Source organism: Nyctereutes procyonoides, unplaced genomic scaffold (assembly GCF_905146905.1).
Source record: "Nyctereutes procyonoides isolate TBG_1078 unplaced genomic scaffold, NYPRO_anot_genome, whole genome shotgun sequence".
In the NCBI taxonomy this organism is placed as follows: Eukaryota; Metazoa; Chordata; class Mammalia; order Carnivora; family Canidae; genus Nyctereutes; species Nyctereutes procyonoides.
This window is the reverse complement of record NW_026575044.1, coordinates 8442631-8461166: the sequence shown is the minus strand read 5'-3', so window position 1 is coordinate 8461166 and position 18536 is coordinate 8442631. Positions and strand designations below refer to the sequence as shown.

The following is an 18536-nucleotide window of genomic DNA, read 5'->3' as shown; positions in this document are numbered from 1 at the left end:
ACTGAGACCTCCTTTCAAGTCCCCCGGGGCAGTCTCTATCCCATCCTGACACAGTTCCCAGATTAGGGCCCGGGAGTTTCTTCCGGCCCAAGAGGTCACGCTGTAAATCTAGAAATGTATACACAACGCAAAGGGAATACGTTCAGATCTGTGAGTGAGAACCAGGACTCCTGACATGTAGCATTTCGGCTCTTCGGCATCTTTAAGCCCAACAAAAACGAGGAGGACTTCTTCGTCTGCCAACCCGCTTACAGGAGACTTCGCACATGGAAGGCAGAGGCAAAGACGCATCAACCGAAAGCGAACGAACCCAAGAAGCACGCATCCTCGCCGCAACCAGGCTCCTCCAGGCTCCTCCACCGGGGACCTTCAACGGCAGCTAAAGGCAAACCGACCCCCGGGCCGGGTTCCGAGGGCTTGCTGTGCTCCAAAGTTAGACGACCTCGTCATGAACAAGTTCTCCCCTTCCCTCTCCTGCGGTCACGTCGGGCACCTGTTGCATCCCCTGCAAAGGGTGCTCGAGGCCGGCAGGGGAGCCCCACCGGCGCAGCCACGGAACTCAACCCGGCTAGCTCAGCGGCAGCCTCGCTCACGTCAATGCGGTGGCCTCGAAGGCAAGGGGCTGTCGGCTTCCGTCCTCCTTGGACGCGGTCCTGACACGGCCCCGACAGCCGCGGCTTTCGGGGCTGGGGAGTTTCTGACGACTCGGGCGGGAAGAGGCGCGCGGCGGGGAGGACCGGCGGCCCGGGGGCGGGAGCCGGCGGGCGGCCCCGCGACGGACGCTGCGCCCCAGGACGCCCCCGCCCGGCCGCCGAGGCGTCGGGCCCGGCCGCGGCTCCGGGCGGCGCAGGGGGCCCCGCCGCGCCTGCAGCCGCTGCGAGCCCCGGCCCGAGCCCGCGGGCGCCCCGACGTGCGCGAGGATTCCCACAGCCTCCTCCTCCCCTCCCCCACCCCGAGAACCGAGCGGGCGGCGGGGAGGCGCGGCAGGAGGCGCAGGGGCCCGGGTCGGGGTCGGGGTCGCGGTCGGGGTCGGGGTCGCGGTCGGGGTCCGAGCCCCGCGGCCTGGGCCGCACTCACCATGTCGTACACGTTGAGCACCACTAACTGGTTAGCCCCCATCCTCCTCCCCGCGGCCGCCGCCTCGTCCTCCAGCCGCTCCGTCTCCGCGGGGCCGAGGCCGCTCCCACCCCCGCGGCCACTTCAGGGAGCCAGAGCCGGGCACTACGCGCACAGCCCGGCCCGCGGCAGCCGGCGCGGGAGCATCGGGAAGCCGGGCCGCTCCCGGGCGCCGCCGACAGGACCCTCTGCGCCGACGGGGCCGGACCGCTGGCGGGCCCGCTCCGGCTCAGGCGCCTCCCCTCGGCAGCGGACACGTGGGGAAAGGCGGGGCCTGAGCGGGGGCGGGGGGCGGGCGCCAGGCGCCCCGGGGGCGGGGCCGGCCCGGCGCCGGGGCTGAGCCCGCCTGCGCTCTGGCTCCGAGCGGCAGCACCTCGGGACCTAAAATGGCGCCTCTCCGCGCTGGAGGAGCGGGGCGTACCACAAAGACTACCGTTCCCGGCATGCAGCGAGGAGACTCCGGCTGGCCGTTCCAAGCGCGGAGGCCGAGGCTCGACACCTGCGGCTCCCAGCATGCAGCGCGGGCCCCGCTCCTTACCGTACCAGGCCTCCTCCGGAGACTACAGCTCCCAGCATGCAGTGCTTGGGATCCGCGCCGGTCCTGTGCGGTCCGCCCTTGGCTGCAGGTGAAGTCCTCTACCTTCAACCTTTCCTTTTCTTCCGTGCTGCTGCTGTTAGTTTCTGTCGCGTTGAGCCCTTTGAAGGCGGAGGAATGGAATGTGGCAAAAGACCTTAGCGACGACTGTTTTCCACACCCTCCTTGCCTTTTTTTTTTTTTTTTTTTTTTTGCACTTGGAGGGGTGAGGAAATAGAGGAAGGCAGGTTGCTGGGGAGGGGAGGGGAGGGCCGGGCCACGACATGCGTCCAGTTAGTGCTCAATACGAAATCATATGAAACTATCTTGCTGACATGGGAAGAGAGTGCAGTAGTCACAGGTTAGCATAAACAGGGACACAAGTAGTTGCTTTTCTATTTATTGAATAAATATTTGTTGTGTACCCGCCATATGCCTGGTAGTGTTGTAGGCCCTGGGGAATACCGTAATCAGAAGGAGGAAGGACAAATATGGGTGGTACCTGCTTTGCAGAGAATCAGAATAGGGTAAAGTGGTTGACAATCTTAGATTGGCTGCAGCTGGAGGGTCTTGGTGACGAGGCTTGGTGTAAATTGAGACTGGAATGGCAAATATCTGGACAAATATCCCATTAAAATGGAAGAACAAAGCTAACATTCAGGCATACAGGAATAGGGAGCTATTCCACAGCGTGTGCCAAAAGGTGGCTTGGATGCTGGGAGTACTGGGGAACGCTGAGAAAATTCTGTTTGTAATATTTTGAAACTGGAGCCTATGGGAACTTGCTAATGAGTTGGGTGTTGAGTTTGTTAGGGAGAAAGTATTCAAGGATAATTTCTAGCTGTTTTGGCTTAGGAGATTCTGTAGGTGGTAGTGCCATTTATAAGATGTGAAACTTGGGAAGGACAGTTGGGAAAAGGGAAATCAAGAAGTATGGTCTGGTCATGTTCAGTTTCAAATGCCTTGTAGACATCCCTGATGTCAGGGAGGCACTGGCATAAACTGGCCATTATCAATAGACTCTTAAGCCTTGGGGCTGATTGGATGACCTATCAGAGAATGTGTAGCTAAAGAAAGGGGCGGAAGGTAAAGCTCTAGGATTCTTCCTTTAGAGGTCAAGTAGAGGAGGAAAAGGAGCCGCAGAGGCAGGGGAACATGCAACGCAGGAGCCCCACGACTATCAGATTCAGCAGTAAGGAGGTTACTGATAATCTTGACATGAGCAGCCTTAGGAGAAGTGGGATCCAAAGAATATCTGGAATGGTTTGATGAGTGAACGCAAGGTGAAGAAATGGGGACCATTGGCAATTTGAGATAATAGTGGCATAGGGCTGTGTGGTCAACGGAGGCCATTTGAAAGATGAGAGATCCCAAGGTAGAGTTGTATGCAAAGAGAGAAATTGATGATTTAGGAGATGGGGGAGATTTCTAAAGGCAAGGAAGAAGAAGCAATCGAGCGCACAAGTGGCAGGGTTGGCCTTGAGTACAAGGGATGCTTCATCCATAGCGACAGCACATAGGCCGATGCAGGTACGTAGTGGTGGCATAGAATATATAGAAGACAAATGAACACGGGTTAGAAATTTGGGGGTGAGGGGATGAAGATATTCTCTCCTGATTTGCTTTTTCTCAAAAAATAGGAGGCAGGATGATCATTGGAGAGTCAGAGGGAGAACATGAAGGATGTAGAGAATTTGAAGAGAGAAGTATAGAATAGGGAAAAAACAAATATACTAGGGAAATAGGATGCACTTGCCAGTGTTGAGTGACAGTAGGTCTGTGTGCATGATTGTTATTTGACTGTCATCAGACATGTTGTGGACAAATTTCTAAAATTAGTTTTTGGTGTATCCTGCTGCTTTGCTTCCTTTCCCTTCCCCACTGTGTCCTTCCTCTCCACCTTCCTCAGCTGAACAAACTAGAGCAGAAAAGGCACTATCCATTAGCACTTCGTTTAGTTTTGGCTGTGCTACTGAGGGCTCCCACCTCCGGCTCACTTCACCTCTGAGCAGCCTGCATCCTCACTTTGGCCTTTGTGATCTCATCGGCTCTCAGCTGCCACTATCACATGCATGCTGAAAAGTCTAATGCCCTCATCCCCAAACTCCTTGTTTCTCCTGAGCACTAGGCCAGTATAACCTGCAGACTACAGGACTTCTCCAGAAGAGGTATTAGTTTCCTATTGCTCTTACAAAGGACCACTAGCTAGGTGGTTTAAAACAATATAACACAAATTTCTTATCTTACAGTCCTAGAGGTTAGAAGTCCAAAATGGGTCTCCCTGGGCTAAAATCAAGGACTGTGTTCCTTCTGGAGGCTCTAAGGGGAGCACCTGCTTCCTTTCTCAGCTCCTATAGGCTGCTCTCATTCCTTGGCTCATGGCCACATTGCCCTAATCTCTCTTTCCATCATCGTATCTTCTCTTGACTCTCCTGTCTTCCCCTTTTCACTTAGAAGGACCCTGGTAATTACATTGGTCCACCTGAATAATGCAGGATAATGTCATCTCAAGATCCTTAATTGATCACATCTGCAAAGTCTTTTCCAATGGAAGGTAGTTTATTTGCAGGTTCTGGAGAATTTGATGAGGAGAGCTGTTATTCTGCCTACACACAGGATGTTCCATGGTCACTTTGAATTCGTTAGATACAAAAAAGAATTCACTGTGAGATGATGAGATGAGTTGTATTGCTCATATGATTTAGGTATTGATCCACCAAAAACAAATTATCCATTCATTCATTGAACAAGTATTAAATGAGCGCCTTCTATGTGTCAGCCGCTGTGTATCACTTGTACATTGTGATAAAACAGACATGACTGCTGCCCTCATGAAGCTAACAAACCCGTGGAAGACATTAAAAAAAATGGATATATTTATTAATTTATCATTTAAATTGAAGGAGACAAGCAGTAGTAGAGCGTAACAGGGACGACTTATTTGGGGTAGTTGTCAGAAGCTACACCAGTAATAATAAAGAAAATATAAACAGAACTTAATAGAAACGAGGAAAATGTAATATAAATATTAACAAAGAAAATTTAATGTAAGGAACATTTCATATAAAATTTAATATAAATGTAAATTGAGTATTGGAGGCCTAAAAAAGACAACCAGGGATCACTAAGTTGTTAGAGAAGTAGTAGGCACCAGAAGCAGCTGTCATCGCCAGGCCTTGGGGAACAGTAACAGTTGGGATTTAAAGACTTTTAGAGCTTGGAGGAGACTCCTGTTGAGCTGGAATCGAAAACTCTGAAGAGGGCAGTTTGGTGAGCTGGACTAGTGTCTCTAAAGGGGCACGATGATGCTGGTCCTGGAAGGTTTTTAGAAGTTTGAGTTAGACATAGTGGAATTTAGGAAACAAAACAGGATCATAGCAGAAGAGAGGAAAACATAAAACGACAAAATCAGAGAGGGAGACAAACCATGAGAGACTCTTAATCATAGGAAACAAACTGAGGGTCTCTGGAGGGGAGGAGGGTGGGTGACAGGGTCACTGGGTGATGGGCACTGAGGAGAGCACATGATGTCATAATAATAACTGGGTGTTATATGCAACTGATGAATCACCACTACCTCTGAAAACAATAAAACATTATATGTTAATTAACTGAATTTAAATTAAAAATAAGAGAAATTTCCTTAGGGAATCCCTTCTCCTGTTAACTCTTTCTGAATAATCAGTTCTCTTTTCAGAAAATAAAGGTGTCTCAAAAAAAAAAAAAAAAGGCTGGAGTCAGAAATCAAACAGTGCTACTAAAGCCTGTTGCCCTGCTGCCCTGCTGGGGTGAATAAAAATGGCTAAGATCACACAGACAGGAAAGGTGGAGACAGGAAGCCCTTCTTCCTCCTGCCTGTGCCTGCCAGCTACAGGAGTGAGCTTGGAAATGGAGCCTCCAGCACCTGGTACTAGAGAAACCAACTGGACAGCAGAGTCCCAGCCTCTGCAAGTAGAAAGGCAGATTTGGAACAGATAGGAGCCTCGATACAAGCTCCCATAAATGCTTAGGCAACCTAGAGGGAGACCTCAGTTTCCAAAGCATTATAGAGGAAGATAAATTTTAAGTTTTTTGCTTCGTGAACTGTGTTGTAGAGAGGAACCAAGTCCAATTGTGCCTTATTTATTGTTGTGTAGTGGGTTACCCCCAAACATAGCAGCTTAAAACAGCTTACAGTTTCTGGGTCAGGAGTCTGAGAGCATCTGATTGATGTTTAGGTGAATGTTGCTGGCTCAGTCTTTCCTGGAGTTTCAGTCATTTGAAGGCTGGACCAGGGCTGGAGGCTCCATTTCCAAACTCACTCATGTAGCTGAATCGGGAGGCTTTGGTTCGTCACCAAATGGGCCTTTCTAGGGTCACTGCTGGTGGCTGCTTCTCTCAGAGGGATCCAGAGTGGGAAGGTGACAAGGAAACTGCAGTGTCTTGTAACTGAAGCTTGGAAGTGACCGACTGTCACACAAACCAACTCTGGAGCAATGTGGGAGGAGGACTGCCCAGGGTGTCAATGCTAGGAGGCAAGGATCATTGGGGGGCCATCCTGACTGCTTGCAGCTGGTTAAGTAGTCCAGGGTTAAAAGGTGCAAAGGTAAGACTCTATAGTTCATCTTGAAACAGTTCATTTTCCATTTTGGACTTGCAAACTGAGGAGGAAAATCCACTGAAAAATTCAGAAGATAATTGTATTTTTTGTCTTACATGTCTTTTGTAATGAAGTGGCTTCTTAAGCCTTTGATGATTGTACCAGCTTATGGATGTGACAGGGAAAGTGACTGATCTTCGATCAATCTTGCATAGTGGTCATTGAAGTAGCTGCTAAGGTAGGTGCTACTGCTCTATATCTGGAGTGGATGATCATTTTTTGCAACATTTAATTGTTCCTGGCTAGGGGGTAAGAGTTCAGTGTAGCTCAACTGTCAATGGTGTGCTTCCCATGTTTCCAGAATTATTCCATTTTGGTGCTAAATAGAAATCCTTCTTGAAATTTGGGCAGTCAGCTGCCCTAGTGGCTGTTTCATTCTTTATTACAAGAGGACCTGGGCCCCACAACAGCATGTGACCAGACCAGACATGGAACTTGGCTTGGTTACCTGTATGAGGATGTATCCTTAGGAATTCTGTAAGATGGGCAGATAATGGAATATTGTTTTCCATGTGAACATGAACTGTTTTATTTATTTATTTATTTATTTATTTATTTATTTATTTATTTATTTATTTGTTTATTTATTTTTAAGGTTTTATTTATTCGTGAGAGACACATAGAGGCAGAGACATAGGCAAAGGGAGAAGCAGGCTGCCTGCGAGGAACTCCTGTGGGACTCTATCCCGGGACTCCAGGATCATGACCTGAGCCGAAGGCAGACACTCAAAAACTGAACCACCCAAGTGTCCCTAATGTAAACTGTTTCTGACCTTTTCTCATGGGACAGAAAATAATGCATTTGCCAGATTGATTATCACATTCCAGATACCTGAGCTCCAATGAACCTGCTCTAGCACGGATACCACATCTGGCACACCAGCTGTAACTGGTGCTACTTGGACCTCTTGGTGCCTGTGAGCTGCTATGACCCTTTGAGGTCCTCAAGTGTAAAGGGAGTTTATGACCCTTTGGGTCTCTGAGTATCAACATCAACTCAGACCTCTGTCTAATAGTCCTCAAAATGTTTAGCTGTTCCCCTTTCATCAGTATGGTCACCTGAGTAAGTGGCCATGGGTCTCTGGGGAAATTGTCATGGTATAGACTTGCCACAGTGTTGCAATGTCCTTCTTCCCTAGGGAACTGTTGGATTCTGGGTCTGGTAACCTACTCAGGTCTGGGGACTGGAGCAAGGGACTGTGTTACTTTTTTTAGGACAATTGCCCTTAGCTACTTCCTCCATTTTTTCCCTATTAATAGATGTAATCAACAGCCTTGTTGGCTATTTTGCAATTTTGCCACTAATGCCAGCATATTCTATTGGCTATCTTCAAATTCCCTGCAGATCAAATCCCTGTGACCCCTCCTTGCCTGTCATCATGGTTATTGTGGTCTTCTGGTTTCTTGAAGTGAAGTGCCATCACCAACCCTCTCTTGCTTTGAAGCCTCATCCTCCTCAGGAGTGTTAATACACTTGGTCTGTGACTGCCTCACCTGCCCTCATCCCCGGCTGCAGTGGCCTCCACCATTGGGCATTTCAGTGATGCTGGTGGTCTTCTCATTAGATTGTCCTTGATGAATAGTGTGCCATCTGGGCCTCATGTAGTGCATCCATTCCAGCCCGTCACCTCCCTGAGCCTTTTTATTCCAACACCAGGACACTCAGGCTTTTCTACTTGCTGAGAGTTGGCTGGCATTTTTTCCAGGTTTCTAAGAGACTGCAGTAAGTTTGCCCCATCCCTTAGGGTCCTTGCTAGGGTGTTAGTTAAATCCCATATCCTGAGAAAGTGACTTCAAGTCAACAAAAACTTGCTTATCCAGTTTTAAAGAACCCTTGGAATCCAATCTCAGGTGTACTCCCCTGGGTCTGCAGATAAATGCAGGTTCATTTTTTTTCCCTTCTTCCCTCCCTTATCAGGCCCAGCATGTCACCAGCTGGGTAATGCTGGGATTTAACCTGTGACAGCAGGTGGGGGCACATGTTCTCTTGTGAAGGGGTGGCTTCTGTAGCATCCTCCAGCTCAGCAAAAGTGTTAGCTCCTACTAGAGACAGATGGGCAATGTCTGCATGCCCAGAGGGTGGGCGTGGGGAGAATAGGTGTGGAGAGGTGGCATATTCAGAGGCATCCATCCAGATGACCCTGTCCCAGTTCCCAGTCCTGGGTTTGCCCTGCCAGCACCTTGACCTTTGCATAACAAATCTGCCTTCATTGAGGAGTCAAACATCTCTAGGGCCCTATGATTGAAGTTCCTCAGTCATGTCTGTCTTTCTGTTACTGGTGACCATGATCTCTTTATATAAGCTACCACTGAGGCACTGTGGTTCTAACTGCTGAGGCTCTCTCTAACCTTCTGCAGGTTGTCAGGTGATAACAAGTGTTGGCGAGGATGTGGAGAAAAGGGAGCCCTTGTGCACTGTTGGTGGAAATGCAAATTTGTTCAGCCACTATGGAAAATAGTATGGAGGTTTCTCAAAAAATTAAAAATAAAACTGCCCTATGATCCAGCAATTCCATTCTGGTCCTGAGTCTATAGCCAAAGGAAACGAAAGCAGGATTTTGAAGAAATATATGCATTCCCATGTTTATTGAAACATGATGGAGATCCCTGGTGGCTCAGTGGTTTAACGCCTGTCTTTGGCCCAGGGTGTGATCAAGTCCCATATTGGGCTCCCTGCATGGAGCCTGCTTCTCCCTCTGCCTGTGTCTCTGCCTCCCTCCCTCCCTCTCTCTCTCTCTCTGTGTGTGTCTCATGAATAAATAAATAAAATCTTAAAAAAAAAACGTGATTTATAATGGCCAAGATATAGAAACAACTTAAGTGTCAAGGGATGAATGGATACAAAAGATGTGATATACATATATGTACAATGGAATATAATTTAGCCACAAGAAAGGAGATCCTGCTATTTGCAACAACATGGATAGAGTCTGAGGGCATTATGCTAAATGAAATAAGCCAGACAGAGAGACGAATGCTGCATGATTTCACTTATGTGTGGAATCCTAAAAAGCCAAACTCGTAAAACCAGGTAGGATGGGGATTACCAGAGGCAGAGGGCTAGGAGAATTGGGCAGGTGCTGTTTAAAGGTACAAACTTGGAACTAGTACATAAATAAGCCCTGGAGGGCTACTGCACAGCATAGTGATTATAGTCAACAATACCACATCATAAATTTCACAGTTGCTGAGAGATTAGATCTTAATTGTTGCCATCACAAAAAGTGAGATTATTATGTGACATGATAGAGGTTAGCTAATGCCACAATGGTGATCATATTGTAACACATAAATTTAGCAAATCAGTACATTGTACATCTTAAACTTATACAATTACAGAATGTTATACGTCAATCATATTTCAATTTAAAAAATACATAATTTAAGGCACCTGGGTGGCTCAGTTGGCTAAGCATCTGCCTTCAGCTCAGGTCATGATCCCAAGGTCCTGGGATCAAGCCCCACATGGGGCTCCCACACAGCAGGGAGTCTGCTTCTCCCACTCCCTCTGCCCCTTCCCCTCACCCCCTGCTTGTTCTCTTGCTCTCTCTCTCAAATCTTTAAAATACATACATATGTATATGTATATGTATGTATTTTATATATATTATATATATACAACTTAGCTGTAACCCACAGACTTTGCTGTCTTTGTCAGCCAATGTTTTTCAAACACTTGCTCCATTGTACCTGCTAGCACCCCACCACCAGGACATTTACCCAAGTCACTACCAATGAAAAACTTTAGAAACTGAACCACCAGCTTGAGCCAGAAACTATTGGGGCCCCTCATATTCTCCAGGATGGTGCTGTCTCTGCCTGCTGGATGCCGGATGCTGGATCAGTCTCAAATGCCTTGTGACCGCCTGTTTTCTCAAACCACTTGTGTCACCACTGTGTTACTCCAGGTCCTCTGAGAAACAGTCACCAACATGGAATTAAATATGCAGTGATTTTATCATAGGAAGTACTTGAATGAAAGGAAATAGGAAGCTGTGGAGGGTTGGGAGAATGGGGGAGAGAAAGGGTGAGAGATGGGGATTGGATGGATGTATTACATATCACCATGCAACGGCCATTCAATATATGGAAGGTTTGGGAAAGTTTTGAGGAGTGCTTGAGATAGGGTGGCAGGAGTCCTGGTCTACCTAGGATCTAGTCTGCTGAAGTAACCTCACTGCGCTCAGTTACTGGAGGGGAGCAGCCTGGGGGTAGGTATGTGGTCTTGGGCAAATGTGATGGTGGATGCTAGAGCTCAGCTGCCAATGCCCTCTGACAATTGCACTCTTGCAGCAGGGGGCCTGTGAGGAGCATTCTCAAGGCTACCACAAACCACTAATCTTCCTACCACCCCACCTACATCAGCACCCCGGAATTCTGGCTTCCCTCCTGCAACAGTGAGGGAGATGTTCCATTCTTAGTCTCAGCTCTGGATCTCAGCTATCTTGCCTGCTCAAGGATTTTGGCCCAATAGTTACCCCTTTCTCTCCCAAAGATCAATTTTCCCCAGCTACTGGATTATTCCTGTCAATATTTGATAACATCTTCCTGGCCTCAACTCTGCCTCTGGTTGGACTTCATTTCTTTGCTTCTTGCCACAGAAAGAAAGTAACTCCCTGAAAGAGTGATCTCCACTTACTGTCTGCACTTTTTCATTTCCCATTCTTTTGTTCACAATGAAAAGATTTTTTTTTTAAATAAAAATCATGTAAGTTTGGACATCTGAGTAGCTCAATTGGTGAAACATCTGCCTTTGGCTCAGGTCATGATCCCAGGGTCCTGAGACGACTGAGCTTCACATTGGGCTCCCTGCTAAGCGGGGAGTCTGCTTCTTCCTCTCCCTCTACCCCTCCTCCTGCTTATGCTCTCTCTCTCTCTCTCAAATAAGCAAAATCTTTCAAAAAATGGTATAAGTTCAATGTGGTGGGAAACAATAGCAAGAAAGCAAGTATCACCTGTAATTACATCATATTAAGTTGGGTGATGATGATCGTTTCATTTGCTTTGTGCACAGGCACCCTGTTCTACGTTAAGGAGAAAGTTTTACGTGCTGTTCCTCTTTTGTTTCCCTCTTCCATGGTTTTCAGGGTTTGGTTTATAACTTCCTCTCCACATCTCTTGGTATATCCCCACTCCCCCTCCCACAGTGACATACATGTCTGCATGCACACAATGTTAACAAAATGATAAGTATCTTTCCACACATTTCTTCACACCCTTGTAAACAGAGCTCTTCTTTTGTTTATAAAGTCATACTGTAACTACTACTCTGCAGCTTGCTCTTCTCAACAAAAACTTGTGGAAAATCTTTTAAATCAACTAGTACAGATTGATCTATGTGATCAATGTACAATCATTTATTTAACTATTCACCTATTAATAGGCTAATTCTTTGTTCGTAGGGTTTTGTCATGACAACCAATGATACAGCATGTGTATATATAGGTCCTCCCCATCCCATCTCATTCTATAAATAGATTACTAAGAGTGAAATTTCTGGGTCCAAGAGCATGTATATTTTTAATACTTACCAGATTACTCTCCATAAAAGCTGAAATAATTTGCTTTTCTTTCTGAAGTGTGAGAGAATTTCCTTCCTGGGGCTCCTGGGTGGCTCAGTTGATTGAGCATCAGGCTCTTGGTTTGGGTTCAGGTCACGTTCTCAGGATCATGGAATCAGCCACACGTCAGGCTTCAAACTCAGTACAGAGTCTGCTTGGGATTCTTTCCCTCTCCCTCCCTCCCTCCCACTGTTCCCCCCCCCCCCCCCCGCCCCCGCCATATGCACACTCTTAAATCAATCAATCTGAAAAGGAGAATTTCCTTCCCATCCCTGACTCTCATTCCTTCCTAAGGGTATTATTCTTCTAAGTTTGTGCCCCCAGGCGAAGAGTATAAGCTTCCCTATAACTTTAGTTTGCATCTTTCTTTTTTTTTTTAATTTTAAATTTTTAAATTTTTAATTTTTTTTTTTTTTTTTTTTTTTTTTTTTTTTTTTTAGTTTGCATCTTTCTGACTGCTGGTGAGGCCGAGCATTCTCGGAGGATAAATGTGGGATTTGGAGCCAGTGTGCCTGAGTATGAATTCCATCTCTTATCAGTTGTGTGACCTTACTAAAATTATTTACCGTTTTTGTACCAGTTTCCTCATCTCTATAATGGAATAATAATACTCCCATCTGAGAGCATTGTTGAAGAAGGTTAGGTAAATTATTAGAACAATTCCTGGCACATAGTAAGCACTAGAAAACAATTGTTTTAAATATGTTAATTGGATATTTGGGTATGCTCTTTTGTAAAATGACTATATTCTTAGCTCTCACTTCTATTAAATGGTTTTGCTTTTTTTTTCTATCAAATATTTTTATCGGATTTTGTCTCACCTCCTTCGATAAATATTTTACAGATTTTTTTTCCTGTATGTCATACACATTTTATATTAAATTTAATTCTATATAATTTGTCACTACAATTAATAAATTACTTTTTATTATTTCTATTGCTGTTATATAACATTTTAGAGAAAAGTTTTATTTATTTGAGTTTATTTATTTGTTTGTTTATTTATTTATTTATGAGAAAGAGAGCACAAGCAGGGGGAAGGACAGAGGGAGAAGCAGACTCCCTGCTTAGCAGGGATCCTGTGGAGCTTGATCCCAGGATCTTGAGATCATGACCTGAGCAGAAGGCAGACAGTTAACTGAGCCACCCAGGCACCCCTAGAAAAAGTATTAAGTTTTAAATATTTATTTCATATTGAACCATCAAATTATTTTAATCTAGTAATTCTTTTGGGTTTCTTAGGCATATGATCTTATTAGTGAAAGAGAGGATTTTATCTCCTTTATCCCAGTATTTATAGTGGTTATTTTATTTTCCTCACGTAATGTCAGAACTTTCAAAACAGTGATGAGTAGCAGGTATGCTTGTCTTGTTCTTGATTTTAGTAAAATAAGAAATTCAAGTTATGGACAACAGCTTTGATCTGTGTCCATGGAGTTCCATCTTGCTCTTATATTTTTTGTGATCTTCTATTCTGTATTTCTGTCCTATAGATTTCAGACTAGTTTAGCTAGTCTCAACAATCACATAAGCCAGTTCTTTTATTTATTTTAATTTTTTAAAAAAATTTTTTACGATAGTCATACAGAGAGAGAGAGAGAGAGAGAGAGAGAGGCAGAGACACAGGCAGAGGGAGAAGCAGGCTCCATGCACTGGGACCCTGACATGGGATTCGATCCTGGGTCTCCAGGATCCCGCCCTGGGCCAAAGGCAGGCACCAAACCGCTGCGCCACCCAGGGATCCCAAGCCAGTTCTTTTAAATAAATCTCTTTACACACACATATGCACTTCCCACAAATTCTGCTTCTCTAGTTGAACTCTGACTGTTACAAACACTAATTGTTTGAAAGCTGTGGTAACATTTGGACAAGTTAAGAAGCTTATGTTGAACATTAAAATCGTATTTTATTTTATTTATTTTTTTTGAAAATCGTATTTAAAAAAAAATTAAAACTTAGAGCATCAGCTTCTCATTTTCAATATAATTTGTACATTTCATGTGTGAATCTACTACTAGAAAAACTTCTGAAATATATTTCAGACTATTTAGGACACATTAAGTTTTTTATACATAAATTAGCTATAGCCATATAAGGTTTAGGACACATTAAGCTTTTTTCATAAGGTTTCATATGAAAAGTTTCGTGCAAAATAATAATATTTCAGGGGCACTTGGGTGGCTCAGTTGGTTAAGCGTTCAACTCTTGATTTTGGGTCATGTTAAGATCAGGTCTTGAGATCCAGCCTTTCTTGTATCCCTCCCCCACCCCACTCAAAAAATATTTGACACACTTATACACTTTCAAAAATTTGCATTCATTCTTAGGAAGTATTTTAATAGCTAAATTTAGTTTTCTTTTCTTTTAATTTGTAAAAAGCCATGTAAGAATATATAGAATATGTTAAAGTAAGGGCAAACACCTTAAAATTAATTTTATAACACACAATAGATCTGAGAATATTTGTCTTGGGGTAATTTAAAAACATTTTTCAGGGGCTTGAGTGTGTTGATAAGCTTGTTTTGTTGATAAGCACATACTATCCGTTTATCCTTAGTATTTCTTGGTCACATACACACTCGTAATATAAACATATATACACACACTCTATATATATATATCCATACTAAACAAACTTCCATTTTTCCTAATTATTCTTTTGTTTTCTTTCATATCTGTTAATTGGTTCATAAATCTGTTGTTTATAAATCCTCATATAATGGAAATAGCTCAAAACTAGAATACTGAAGAACAGTAGCATCAGGACAAAGAGGAAAGCAGCAACCAGGTAGCCACTTGGACTGAAATAAGAAAAAAAAGTCATTAGAAGTTATCATTCACTTTGTTAATTTATTTAGTCAACGTTTGAATCGCTAGCTCTTATGCCACTGACAGAAAGCTGCGTAAAGGTAAAGTGTAAGGGTAAGACATCCTGTCTACCCTCGGGATGTTTGCCTCTTAGTGTTTGAGGTCAACTAGGGAGGGAAATAGTGTGATCAATAGAATTAGAGAAAAAATAAAATTCATGGGGGCCAGACATCAAGGAAGACTTTCCAGTGCACATGACCTTTGAACTGGGAATTGGTAGAGGAGTTGGCTGGGTAGGAGTAGGATTAGGGGCATTAAAATGGCTTCGCTAGGGGATCCCTGGGTGGCGCAGCAGTTTAGTGCCTGCCTTTGGCCCAGGGCACGATCCTGGAGACCCAGGATCGAATCCCACGTCGGGCTCCCGGTGCATGGAGCCTGCTTCTCCCTCTGCCTATGTCTCTGCCTCTCTCTCATTCTGTGTGACTATCATAAAAAAAAAAATCAACTGGATATGCTATGTCAAAGTTCTCAAAGTTAATAAAAAAATGTTCTCATAGAGAAAAAAAAAGATTAAAAAAAAAAATAAAATGGCTTCGCTAGATAAAAATACCTGGAAGTAGAGGAAGAAAGAGGTGGGCATAGAGTTTTAGGCTAAGGGAGATGCACACACAAAGTCACAGAGGCCTGGGAAAACCTTAAGATCACTCTAGATATTCTGGAACTAAAGCGAATTCAGCATGATTAGAACTCAGGTGGTAGGCAGAGTAGTAGAGATGAAGAATGAGAGGTAGTTAGAGACGAGAGAGACAGCTTTTTTTTTTTAATATTTATTTATTTATTCATGATAGATGTAGAGAGAGAGAGGCAGAGACACAGGAGGAGGGAGAAGCAGGCTCCACACCGGGAGCCCGACACGGGACTCGATCCCAGGACTCCAGGATCGCACCCTGGGCCAAAGGCAGGCGCCAAACCACTGAGCAACCCAGGGATCCCCAAGAGACAGCTTTTATTAAACTACAAGGTGTGGATTTTGGAAGGATGATTCTGATTGTAGGGTGAAGAATGGATGAATGGGAAGTATGTATGTAGAGGGAGGAAAACCAGTTATGAGGTTTTTGTAATAATGCAATTATGATGGTGATCTTTAGTAAATTAGTGGCTGAGGAAATGGAGAGAAGCAGACAGATTTAGAAGTTAGACTGGATTGATCTTGGATTTTTGAGATGTGGGGTTTGCAAGTAATGGATGTCTCCCAAGTTTTGGAATGAGGTGACTATGATGCTATCCATCACCATTCACTGATAGAGGAAATTCAGAGGGAAGGACACATTAGTGAGAGTGTGTAAATACATATGGTTGGTTTACTTTTGGGTATATTGAATTGGAGGTGCCTGAGGGTCAACCAGGGTTGTGTGTGTGTATGTGTGTGTGTGTATACCACTTATTAGATGCTATCTTAAGCTGGGTGCCAGACATATCCCTCTTCACCTGGCACTCTACATGGGTGCCTCCCCATTTATTTATTTATTGCTTGAGCCAAACACTGTGGTACTTTCTATTTGGTGTCCTGGTATCTGACTTTAGTTTTTGGTTCCCTTTTAAGCCATAATTATTTATTTGCAGTGTTACAGTTTCCTAAGATCCCCAGTCCTCTTACTCTGACCTTTCTCCTATGGGAATACATGCTTAATCTGGTTCCAGTGAATGGTTTCCTTCTTGGAAGTTAATTAACTAACTCAACAAATCATCTGATATAAGCCAGGTTTGCTTGAAAAAACAATGTGTAATAATTGACATGGTCCCCATCCTTAGAAAGCTTGCATTTTAGTGGAGACATAATAATTAATCAATGATGAGAAAAGTAATATAAACTTACACTTGTCATAAGAACTAAGTAGGAGAGATATACAACACAATGGAAACTTACTGTAGGAAGGATTTAACCTGGTGATACAGTCAAGAAATGCCTCCATGGGGGAAAAGATGATTATCCTAAAATTTGAAAAATTAAGTAGAAATGTGGTTCATGAAGTTAAGTAGATAAAGAAGGGAAGGAAGAGTTGCCAGACAGAAGAAATAGCATGTGCAAAGGTCCTGCTATGGGACAGAGTATGGAGTATGGGACCTTCTGAAAGAAGGTTGGTGAGTCTAGAGCGGAAAAGATTAGGGGAATATAATATGAGATTAGAGAAACAGGTCAGGGCCAGATCATGGAAGGTCTTGTAGGCCATGTTGAAGAGTTAATCATTTTATGGGAAAAAACTTAAGGATTTCAAGTTATAAAATTAGCATTTGAGAAGATCACTTTGGCTCCAGTGAAGAAAGTGGACCAGAAGAAATAGAAATGAATAAGGGGAAATCTGTCAGGTGTCTACTGCAGTAATTCCCATCTGAGACGATGGTAGCTTGGATTGGAGTGGTGGTGATGGGGTTGGTAAGAAGTGGATTTGTTCAAGGGCAATTCAGGAGAGTAAATGAATGGGAGCCAATGACTGTTTGGATGAGCTGGAGATAGAGAAATGAACACAACCCCAGGTTTTGTTTGGGTTTTTTTTTCTTTGACTCATAGATGTTTGACTTGTATGGTTCAATATGCTCTTTCCTGAGATAAGGAAATCTGAAAAATGGGTTGCCACACAATGTTCATCGTCAGAAGGCATCATTCTTATTATAGACCATGTGAATGGATTCTCTTGGAGCTGTGCAATGACGACCCATAGGGCTGTATGCAATTACCCAGATGGATCCCTTTTAGAGTGGGACAAATAACGGGGGAAGGGAGTGGGTGATAAGATCATGAGATCATTTTTGGACATGTGCAGTTTGACCAGTCTTTGAACCATCTAAGAGAAGAAGTTAATAGACGGTGGGATGTATGGCTCTGGATGGGTTAGAGATATGATTCAGGCGTCATGTGTATATAGATGCTTACTGAAACCATGAGTATGGATGAGCTTGCCAAAGTGAGAAGCTCCCAAGACCAATGCTGAGTCCTGAGGGAAATCAATATTTATTGGATGGTGAAGGAGGTCAAGCCTCTCTTTATTTGAGAAAGAGTGGCTATAGAAGTTTAGGAAAACCCATAAAGCAATACAGCAGTCAAAGGAAAAGTAAAAAACAAAACAAAACAAAAAACAACAAAAAAAAAAAAAACAAAGGAAAAGTCAACACCAATGAAACATGAGATAAGATGAGGACAGGCAAATATCTATTAGGTTCAGTGTAGGCCAGTTCCAGTTCAAGATGGTGACATAGGAGGTTCCTGAACTCACCTCCTTCCATGGTCACACCCATGCCAAAGCTACCTACGGAACAGTTCCCTTCAAAAGAAATCCAGAAACTAGCTGAGCAACATCTACACATTGGGCAAATGAGAAAAAAGTCTACCCACATCAAAATGGGTAGAAGAAACTAGGATAGTCTCACTGTAAATCCCACACCCAGCATAGCAACATACAACTGGGAGGGAACTCTCAACTCCAGCTTCTCCTGAAGAGTAAAGAGTTTGGACTCAATGTTTAGAGGCCCAACTTACAAGAGTTCCACCTGAGGGACGGGTGCCTCAAACACTTAGCTCTGAAAGCCAACTGGGCTTGTGTCTATGAGACCCACAAGGTTATAGCAAACAAAAAGGGTCCCATGGACTTGCAGTGGCTAAGCCCCCCTTTTGCCCCTCAGCACAGAGATAGCAGACTGAAATGCCCATCTCTGTCTTTCCATGAAAGAGGCCTATTTGTTTATGTTAAAAGCTGCAACCTGAAGTTTAGGTTCCTGATTTAACACAAATCAAGGGACTGGCTACAATCCTCTCCAGAAACTGGGGACTGTGGCAGGTGCC

General features: G+C 44.3%; 2 protein-coding genes and 1 long non-coding RNA gene across 4 annotated transcripts in view; 1 reads left to right on the top strand and 2 right to left on the bottom strand.

Moving 5' to 3' along the window:
* DESI2 (desumoylating isopeptidase 2) overlaps positions 1–1368 on the bottom strand; it is a 46629-nt gene extending 45261 nt beyond the window's left edge. Inside the window, exon 1 of one of the 2 annotated variants that reach the window (XM_055323617.1) lies at positions 1078–1368. In XM_055323617.1, the coding sequence (XP_055179592.1) occupies positions 1078–1119 (42 nt within the window). In that variant the 5' untranslated portion in view covers positions 1120–1368. The remainder of the gene's footprint in view (positions 1–1077) is intronic. The other variant, XM_055323616.1, reaches the window with a different exon arrangement.
* Positions 1369–1670: 302 nt separating this feature from the next.
* Positions 1671–8917, top strand: LOC129508610 (uncharacterized). Its single transcript, XR_008664217.1, has 3 exons — positions 1671–1742; positions 6404–6507; positions 6925–8917. It is a non-coding gene; the product is annotated as an uncharacterized LOC129508610 (long non-coding RNA).
* A 5620-nt stretch (positions 8918–14537) lies between these two features.
* Positions 14538–18536, bottom strand: part of CATSPERE (catsper channel auxiliary subunit epsilon) — a 177755-nt gene continuing 173756 nt past the window's right edge. The window contains exon 21 of the mRNA XM_055324355.1: positions 14538–14691. Within this exon, the coding sequence (XP_055180330.1) occupies positions 14538–14691 (154 nt within the window). The remainder of the gene's footprint in view (positions 14692–18536) is intronic.